Genomic DNA, 10549 nt, shown 5'->3' on the forward strand with positions numbered 1-10549 from the left:
ATGAATTTAAAAAGCTTCTTGGGGCTGGGAGAGCAGCGCCCAGCGGTGACTGGTCAGGGCTGGAATCGGTTACCAGTGCCGCCGCCTGGGTGTCACACTGGGGCCCGGGGGACCTGCAAGTTGGCAGGAGACAGTCCCGGACTAAATGTCTGTGGCGCCAGCGCGCTGGGGGAGGGGCCGAGTCCGGCATTGCTAGGGGCTTGCTGAGTGATTCATGGCTCCTGCCGACTGGCAGGGGCGAGATCTTATTGTGGAAGCGAAGGGGGAGGGGAGGAGGGGACGGTCAATTACTCAATGCAACAGTTGTAACGAGGGCAAAGAAAGCCACGTAAGAACCACAGAGACCCCTCCTCCAGGGCTGGGCTGTAAGACGCGGATGTGCAAGGTAAGTTTGCAGAGAGGCAGGGGCTAGTGTAAATAGGTGTCTACAATGTGTGTGAGTCTGGATCCCGAAGGAAATACAGCCCAAGTACAGTGAAAACAATAATTTATTTAAATAATCTCTTATTGTAAAAGCAACATTAAGAGTATTTTGTGTCCATAATAAATAACCAACAGTACCTTTTTTTTTGTTTGTTTTAAGGTTAAAACAACGACTGTGAGGGGGAAATCAGTAGCTTATTTTGACAGCAAAGAGAAAACGTATCAAACAGTGAAAATAATCAGGAATGTGTGGCGCCTACACAGAGAGCTGGGAGTTTCCACACTTTGGTCACAAAACCAAAAATGAAATACAGGCTGATCCAATGGGGTTTTTTTTATACAAAGGAAACAGGAAAAAATCTGCACAGACAGCTTTATTTACAAACATTTCCTCGGGAACGATAGTCCTGCACCCATTTAAAAAAGATAATTTAAACTCGGGAGGTTTTTTTTTTAATCTACATATAAAAATTATTTATCTTTTTCAACATCAAAATGAGGTCATCCGCAAAGGCACCTATAAACTTTTAAAAAATAAAATTAACAAAAGTTATCCACTGGTGATTTGATGAAAAATAGGAGAGGAGGGAAGGGGGGATTTTATTTTCTATTTGCTGCGAACTAGCGGGAAGGGAAAAATAAACCTCAGCGAGGAACTAGTCTGCGAGTTGGAACAGAGAGAGACACTGGGTGAGAGACAGACAGAGGTAACCAAACCCGGGTCAGAACAAAGCAAAGTCTGCAGCGAAGAGTTATTCGCCTGTTTAATGTGCCAGAGGGAGAAGGAGGCGTTGAATGCCGAAGAAATTCTTCATCAAAGCACCAGTGTCTGTACCTCAGTCCGCTCGGGTGTGTGTTGGATTTGATCCCCCTGGATCTCTACTCAGCGGGACTTGTTTGCTCAGTCTCTGCCGAGTTAGAAAATCGTCCCTGCACTGATGGCCGCGCTGTGGTGATGGTGATGGGGCTGCGCTTGCTGCAGGATAGGAGAGGCGGCTTGCAGGTGAGAAGCGGAGTTAGCCGCCTGATGATACCAGGAGTAGTTACCGAGGAAAGCGGCCGCTCCGCCGCTGGGGCTGGATCCGGAGCTTCCTCCGCTGCTCATGCGCTGATGTGGAGCAAAGTCCCAGGTAGGGGCCGAGGTCGGGGGCGAAGCGCAGGGGGGAGAGGCGCTGCCTCCAGGATGCTGCTCCGAGGGGATTTCGCCGCTTTTCCACATCTTCTTGAACTTGGACCGGCGGTTCTGGAACCAAATCTTCACCTTTCCGAAGGGAGACGGACAGACAGGCGTGAGAGCTGGGCTGGGGAGGTGCCGGGTGTGTGGGGGCTGGCAGGGCAGGGTAATGGCAAGCCACGGAAGCCAGAGGTTATTATGAGCAGAGAGCTTGCTCCGTGATCCTCAGCTGGGCCAGGCAGAGCATGCAGGACTGAGGGGCGGGGGAGTGGGGCAGGGAACCGGGCGCTAAAGAGAGCAAGAAGGACCAATCAGTAGTTTCAACCCCTTCGTATGCCGGAGAGCAGACGAGGCGCAGATAACATCTCTCTACTGAGAGTTTGGTTAATCCCAGCGCCTCCCTCCCACGGACATGAGTGGGGTCAGGGCCAGGGCCCATTTCATCATCGTGGGAGCGCAAACTAGGGAACCGCTAACAGGGTTCTCCGTTACTGAATGTGTAACAGCGGGCAGGAAAAACAACCAGACCAGACAGGGTGAGACACAGCAGGGAATATGCCACGTCCCCTCTGAACCAGCGCTAAAAGGCGCAGACTCTGTGCTGCAGGACGCGGTGTGAGAGGTCTAAAGGGCAAAATTCTGGCCCTGTTGAAGTCAATGGCAAAACTCCCACTGAATGCAACAGGGCCAGGAGTTCACCCGGAGGGTGAAAAGTACCAGGGCATCTTACCTGGGTCTGGGTGAGGCCTAGGGATGCCGCCAGTTCAGCTCGCTCGGGCAGTGCCAGGTACTGGGTCTTCTGGAAACGCCTCTGTAGAGCGGCCAGCTGGAAGCTGGAATAGATCGTCCTGGGTTTCCGCACTTTCTTTGGCTTCCCGTTTACTATCCTGACCTCGGGCTCGCATTCTTCCTTCTCTGCTATAATAACAACAACAATCACCACCATCACTCACCAGCCATGCTGTAGGGAAAAGTTAACCTCGAATCAACACAAGGCAGCTGATTTACAAGACGTTGTTCCCCATGCATCCTATTCCGGGCCATTTGCAAGGCATGAGCCCTGCGTGAATTACCGAGAGAAACGTGGCTAGTCCATCCCCCTGCTAACGTCTTGCTCCCATCCCCCGCCAAACCAGTGATGCGCAGCCGGAACCGCTTGATCGCCTTAAAAATGAGAGGGGGAGAGAGGGACACTTTTAAAAATAAATAGACCAAATTATCGTCTGGTGTAAACAGGCGAGGCTCTGTCTAAAGCAATGGAGCTGCTCTGTTTGACACCAGCTGATCCCAAACTATTTCCCCCAGAGGCTTAGCCCTACCAGACTCATTGTTAGCCGGGGAAGCCCTGGTTCCGTAGGGTCCATACGAGCTGTAAGTGGCAGTGTAACCCAGGTCGTAGCCGGCTTTGGCGGAGTAGGGAACCGTATTGATGCCGCTGGCGTGATACTGGTAAGAGCCCATCTGTGCATAGGGCGACCCGCCTCCTCCTCCGCCTGTTCCGTGCTGCTGCTGTTGGTTGGTGTAGTAGCTGCTGTCGGTGGCTGTGGACACGGGTAAGGTGGGGGACTCCTGGGACTTGTGCAGGCTGCTGTGCTGGTGATGCTGGTGGTAACTGTTGGAGGTAATCTGGTTTGAATGCATATCTGAGACTAGACTGTCAAAGACTCCAGTCATCCTGATCCTCCCTCCCCAAATGTAGAGGGGGGGGGAGACAGCCTCAGCAGCAGGGGGCGAGGGGAAAGGCGCCTCAGCCCCTCAGCAGTCAGTACAAGTACAGGGAGAGCAGAGACGCTGCTACTGGAAGCCCGGAGGAGGAGATCACTGGAGGTCCCACTCTGTTGCTGGAGGAGTCACCATCATAGCCCGGTCACACACTCTCCCAGACACCGGGCGGCGGCGGCGGCGGCGGTAGCAGCAGCTCCGTTGGCTCCCCAGCAGCTTTACGATTGTCTGCCGCGGTGGAAGCTGCCAGGCGGGCATTTAACACCAGTCACGTGAGGGCAGGCGACGTCACCTAGCAACAGCCAATCAAGTGCGCAATCACACTGTATCCCTTCGGGTTCCATAGAACCCCGGGACACAAGAGGCGCCTCACATGTGACACGTGCGCTGAAAAGGAGGGGTGTGTGCGGGGAGGGGGGAACAAATACAAAAAGGAACCAGCCTCCAGGGGGGTTTACACAAAACAGAGTGTTGCCATTTTAGTATTCACACTGCAGCAGTATGTATAAATACGGCAAACTAGGGGGAAGATGGAGCAGGGAGATCTGAGCCCCGTCAGATCCACGGCCAGATCTTAGCTCAGCAAGAGTCTAGTCTAATCAGATGTTACTTTAGCCTAGTCAGATTCTACTTTGGCCAGATCTGGTTATGTCCCTGGTGAAGCCCTAGGTATATTTGTTGACATAGTTATCACGGAGGCAACAAACCCCTGGAGTCTCCGCAAACTCTCGTTTGTTCTGGTTTCCCGCTTAAACACATCCTCTTCATGAGAGCTGAGTTTAGAGTGGAGCGGAGGGGTGTTATTACGGGAATGATGATGATATACAGCCAGAATATTGCACAGTTCGCACATCTAGCGTGTCCCTCAGATACAAGGTGATGGGTTCAGTTCAAGAATCTAAACAGACAGATGTAGTTCAGTGACAAGAGGGCAGAAGAATGGGAGACAAGTGACTTGGGTGCTATACCTACCTAGAGTTACCACCGAGTCACTTTGTGACCTTGGACAAGTCACTCAATTTCTCTGTGCTTCGATTTCTCCATCTGTAAAATGGGGATAAGGACTCTCATCCCTGTTTGTAAAGTGCTTTGAAATCTGGGGATGTAAAACTGCTATGTGGGTGTCAAACGTTATTCCTTTGTAATATCGGCATGTACTAGAGCTGTCAAATAATCTGCACCTCGCAGGGGTGTAGCCCTGAGTCTCAGTTAACGAATGTTTGGATTACATAAAGTGCTTTGAGAGTCTTGAAGGAAAGACTCTATATAACATAGAAATTATGATATTTATGACTATAGCCATTCGGGAACATCTCTGGTTACCGTAATCATTTATATTTGTATGTGCATATTGTTACAGTTATTAGATCGGATTATAAAGATGAAAAACTAAAGAGACACAATATTTTCTTGACGGAACTGATCTTCATAATTCGTAACTGTAACAGATTCCATTCTAAATTATTTAGGGTACTTCCCATTGAACAGTATACGATACCGGTATTACCCGGTAAATTAATTAAATGTTCATATTTTGTTGCGGTCTCAGGTTAACTTTTTATTTCTTAACGATTGTTTACAACATGCATTTTTAAAAGCCCGGTTTGATTCTTTTCTTTCTTAACGTGGGAAATACAGATTGGGAGGAAGGAAAACACGTTTTATGGATACTCAAGTTAAATTTATGCTATTGCCTTGTACCGCCACCTAGCGGGGAAAACACTGTGTCTCTGCGCTCAGGGGGAATAGATAGACATATAGTCTCTTCGTACCGAGGCGCCAGTCTCTTCAAACACTCAAAAAAACAATTTACAAAATAGTAATTTAAAGCCACAAAATTGTGCTAGCACTCACTGCCTGAAGTTCCTCTGAAGAAAGACATAATTGTGTCACCGAACCAACTTGTTGCAACAACTGTGGAATGGAAAACAAGTTGGTGTTCTGAAAAAATATTCTCTTGTCTTCTATTGAAGAGCATATGCAATTAAAACGTCAGCTTTCAGCATTAGGACATCACGTTGTTGACTCTCAGGAGCGGAACAAAGAAAAGACCAGATAACCGACTTCTAGCTACTCTCTAACTTTCTAGGTAGCTTTACTTTGCCAAGAACCATCTCAATACAACTGATTTCCAGACATACATTGGCTTAGCTCAGCAAAGTCGGAACATAACTTACTTACCGATAAAGTGACTCTAAAATGTGCATGCTGACCGCATAAAATATAAGGAAATCGCAGCCTCTCAAGGATGCAATGTATTTCTGTTTTTCCTTTAGCGTGAGTTTTTAACTGGAATTTTCCCTCTTTTATATTCAATTTCGACTGTCACGATTTCATGACGGGATCTCAGTTAGTTCTCCGGTTCTAAGCAGATACAGCTTCACTGAACATAGCTCTGTAAAAGCACGAGCAAAGTGGTACAACTGAAATATTGTATTTTCCCCTCGGACTTTATTAATAGCTAAAGCATGTGTGGAACAATACAATGCTACTTGTCAGAAAATTGTTTCCTGGAGGAATTTATAAATGCAAATTAATCCCTGTATCGATCCGACCTGGTAAAACACAAACACAAATGTAACCATATCAGCTGCGTTTGTGGAAGAGGGGAGTGGAAGCGATTGTTTCTGGAAGTCCAATAAGCGTTCATTTCATTTGAAACATACTCTTTTCAGTGCTAATGGCCTCTATTTTAAGACAAGCTGAGAAGAAAGGCAGCTATTTCGCAGACAAAATTTATCCGTTAAGTGACTTTTAATCATGCAAAAATGGAACAAAACCCGGTTAATTGCCTTCTTTGCGGAGCTTTAAACTGGTCAACAAGCTGAGGCTGGATTTATAGGTTCAGATAAGGGGGGGCTACAGGGACCAGTCTCTTCAGCTCCCCCAAACTCCTCCCCCACCCTCCGAAGATCAGATACGTTTCCTTTCTATACGCTGCCAGCTGTCCTGGAGGGGGTGGGTGAGTGAGTGTGCTGTGTAGGGTTGCCAATTGTGGTGGGACGTATTCCTGGAGGTTGCATCACATGGCATAATGTCAAATGAAAGATTGATCTTTAATTCCCGGAGACGCCAGGGCAATCCTGGAGGGGTGGCAACCCTAGCTGTGGGAAGGAGGGTGTTAAAAGCGAATTTGTGTCTTTATACTTTTTCTTATTCTCCTTGCTATTGAGGCCGAGTTTATGAGCCCCCTCCCCCATGCAGTAATGCTGTTTTGACCTTACGAGCTTTTTAGAGTAGAGGGGGAAACAATCGCAATTACTTGCTGCAGCTCCCATCGGCGCTGTCCCTGCGGCTCTGACAATGTCTATGTAGGGGCTGGATTTGTTTTTGTTGAAATACCAGAGATTTGCATGTTGTTTCTTCCTCCCTAATGCATTAACTTCATCTGTATCCATCTTTAGGAAGCAACCTAGAGGTAAGGGAGATTTCTAAGCGTGACACTGATTTCTTTACATTTTAAATCAACATTTTAACATTCTGTTTTTCTCAAGGATCCTCTTTTGCAAGAGACTCATTATCTCCAGCCCCTCTTCGCCACTAGGATGCTCCAAGATCCATACTCCCCTGGTCTTCACCACTCCCGGGACACTTTCTGCTTGCATTGCCATTGGTGTAAACGCGGAGTAACCAAAGCACCGGACTGTCAATCGGTATCGGGCCCTCTGAGCCAGAGGTCGCCCTTGTTTACTCTCCAGCCATTGCACTTGTTACAGGTCAGACAGAAACAACCATTATCCCTGCGTATTTGCTCTCCGTCTCCCCTGTCTGCCACACGCAGCACCTGGGCAGGGAGCGGGTAGGAGCCAAGCTGAGCATCAGCCCCGCAATAGCTCCCCCCGCGCCGCGCCAGCAGTGCCCGTCGCAGAGGGTCCCCGCCGGTCGGACCTAGAGCACTGCCTCTCATCCTGCCGGATCCCCCCGCACCTGTAGCAGCAGCTCGGCAACCGCGTCTCCTTCCTCTGCAAACTACACCCCGGGCGAGGCTCTGATGTGCAGGGCTTGTGTGAGGACGCGAGGCGAGGCGAGAAAAGAGGCGGGGAAAGGGGCTGCGGGCTGCTACCAGTATCCAGAGAACAAACGAACTTTCCAGGAGCCCCTAGGTTCGAGTTTAACTGCGGTTTCTTCAAACGCCTGGTCTCATGTCCCTCCTAGATGCTGAGCCAGAGCCCTCAGTGCCCCTACATGGGACGATAAGGCTCCTAATGCCTGCAGAACCCTCACTGTCCGTCCCACGGTCCCAGGCCCTTTGCCAGACGTGTTTGCTTTGAACAAGGAGCTCGAAAGCCTCTGTTTGTCCTGTTTGGCTGCCGAGCGCTTGCTTCCTTTCAGGGCAGAGCCGGCAGCTTCCGTCTCTATCTGCAGCTGAACAGAAATGCGCTAGTTTAAGGTTAGCGGGACCTATTCTGGAGGTTGCATGCATGTGCTCTCAGGACTTTCACCGTGCGTTTTTCACAGCAGGGAAGGATACAGAGAGGATAAGAAGAGAAAACAAAGACGTGAGGTGCTTGTGACTAAGGCATAGCGTCGAGGCAGGAGAATTGGGGCCTGACTCACACCCTCACTGAAGTTAATCAGAAATCATATTCTGTCCCAATTTCTCCCTGCCTCAGCCAGTGTCCTCATCTGCAAAATGGAGATAACGATATTTCCTTCAGAGATAGAAAACATACCTGATGCATCTTGTTAAATCCAGCGTTTACCTAGGTGGGCTCAGAAGCCTGTTTGTTCAGTGTATAGGTGGAACAGTAAATATCAAAGCAAATTCAGAAAAATATAGAGAATAAATTAATCTATTGTTGTTCCTTGTAAAAACTGGTACATTTTATACAAATCACAAGGTTTGCTGATTTCAAAAGTGCATGTTCTAGATTTCCAATGTACCCCAGATGCATAATCCTTAGATCTTGACAATAATATTTCCCCTCATTGTTGGTTTGAGACCAGAAGCTGAAAACAGCCATTGAATAGTACAAAAGAGGAGAAAATATCCAGAGATTAGAAACAGTGATCAGTGTAATCAGAATGGTAGTCTTTACAATTTGATCACAAACCATACTTTTAAGCCCTCAAAATATTCATTGAAGGTGAGATACAATGGAAAAAAGTTACACCTTTTATCACTCCTTTCTGAATGGGCTGAGAAAGATTTTTTAATCATAGTCTCTCTCTGTCTTTATATGGCAGGCTTCAGTTGTCTAAACATATGAAATATTTTTATAATAATATATTATAGGTAGCTAATAGTTTGTATTGTCCCTTATGTGTGCATGTTGCGCACCCTTACTCTTATGAGCAGTTCTTACTTAATGCAAGTAGTACTTCAGTCAATAGAACTTTGCACATCTAAGAGTTTTCAAAAATGAGTGCATGGTGGTTGCCCAAGGGGCTTACAGTCATAGAGCTCAGTTCTGCAATTACTTATATATGTGAGTGATTTTACTCACATGAGTAATCTAATTGAAATCAGTGAATGAGACCATTCACATCAGTAAAGTGATTTGTCTTTATTTGCAGGATTGGCCTCTTAGGATCCCATCCAGCAGATTCTTACTCATCTGAATTGTCTTTACTCATGTGAGTAATTCTGTTGACTTTAGTGGACTATTCCTATAAATAAGGGCTTGCATGACCAAGCCCTAAGTAAAGGCTAACTTTGATTGCAGGGGAGATTACATCAGGCAAGGGGAAGAAAGGAGGGAGGAATACACAAAACAAGGGGCCTTATATTACTATAGATTTTCAATCAGAACTCTACACTGAAATTAATGTGGTTTTGTGCCATCAGTTTTTAAGCAGAATTCCTTCTGAAATCAGTGAGGGGTTCTACTTAAAAACTGATGTAATGTAGCCTATGCTTATTCAGTTGCCTTTTTTTACATGAAATTAATCATAGTCTATTTTCTTCCTCTCATTGCTTTATGGTTAGTTGAAAAGTTTAGCACAACATAGTGGGATACTGTTGGCGTGACTGTGGAAAATGGGGATTTTGAGGAGAGATTTATATACATTGTTGAACTCCTCAGCAATGACAGTAGTGTTGAATGGATTTGAAATTATAGGTCAGTTGTTTGTGACCTGGTAGTTTGGTCAGAAGGTGCACTGTGAATGACAGAAAATATTTAGAGGCTTTAATCAGGCAGTCACAAATGGGAGAGAAACACATTGCTTTTAATCACTGAAAGTTGCACTGTCAAAAGTTTTAGCTGTGAGATTCATATGCACTGTGAATCATTCAGTGCCAAAGGCTCCAAGATGATTGAACTGCTTTTTATTAATTTGTTTGTTTTACAAGCATCCACATATCCAGTTAGAGCAGCTTAGTAAGAATGTCGGGGACATGTTTTGTTTATCAAATTAACGGTACACATTCCCAAGAAACATCCAGCTCCCACTAAAAATTGGCATATCTGGGGCTGGTCATTCAATCCTTTCAGTGTGCATCAATTTTTGTACAGTACAGATGACTCATAAATTATTCAAAACATTTTTTCTTGCACAATATATGTTATGTTTCCTTTCTTTCCTTTGTGAATGTAATGTTATCAAAAGGCCCCTAAAAGATAGCATTGATGGTTGGATTCCTCTGTGTATAGAATAGGTTTAACACGGGCACCGACAATGCAAGCTGTCCTACAAAGATCTGGCTCAACCCTGACCTGGAGGGGACTAGATCTAGCACTGAGAAAGCAGTTTACTTTTAATACCCAATAAGTCTTTGGCCTCCCTAGTGAGGATGCCTATTGTGATTCATTATTTTGCTCATTAGAGGTCCAACTCTGACCCAACTCCCATTGAGTGGATCAGGCTTAACAAATGGACTAACTCATTACCCATACGATTACTAAAGAGCCATTGGATAGCAGCGACCTTTGATCACTAACATCCTGGAGCAGAGTTGATTCAAAGGTAAAAGATTCAATAGCCACTTACCTATCCCTTGAGCCACTGTTTTCTTCCTATGTTTTAGTATTAAGAAACTTAGAGTAAGAATAAATATCTCATGCTGTTTCTCATGTGAAATCCTAATTCTCTGCTTGACACATCACAGCTGGTTTATGTTGAAATAACTGTGGTATCACAAAGGATTAGGGTTTTAGGTGAAGAATAAGTAGCTGATGAACTCCTGAGAAACAGAAATCATGGTTTAATCAGATGCCCTGAGTAGTAAAGGAAGAAGGATGGGCAATATAGAATATAGATGATGTATACATGGAATTATTATTAAAT

At 46.1% G+C, this 10549-nt stretch overlaps 1 protein-coding gene across 1 annotated transcript; it reads right to left on the bottom strand.

Annotated features, from left to right (window-relative positions):
- Positions 1 to 542: 542 nt before the first annotated feature.
- On the bottom strand, positions 543 to 3530 carry DLX2 (distal-less homeobox 2). Its single transcript, XM_045032804.1, has 3 exons — positions 2917 to 3530; positions 2328 to 2515; positions 543 to 1684 (listed from the first exon to the last, which is right to left on the bottom strand). Exons 1-3 carry the CDS (start codon positions 3269 to 3271, stop codon positions 1340 to 1342), a joined length of 888 nt encoding a protein of 295 aa, XP_044888739.1. The 5' UTR covers positions 3272 to 3530; the 3' UTR covers positions 543 to 1339.
- Positions 3531 to 10549: the final 7019 nt, after the last annotated feature.

This window comes from Mauremys mutica, chromosome 10 (assembly GCF_020497125.1).
Source record: "Mauremys mutica isolate MM-2020 ecotype Southern chromosome 10, ASM2049712v1, whole genome shotgun sequence".
NCBI classification, from domain to species: Eukaryota; Metazoa; Chordata; order Testudines; family Geoemydidae; genus Mauremys; species Mauremys mutica.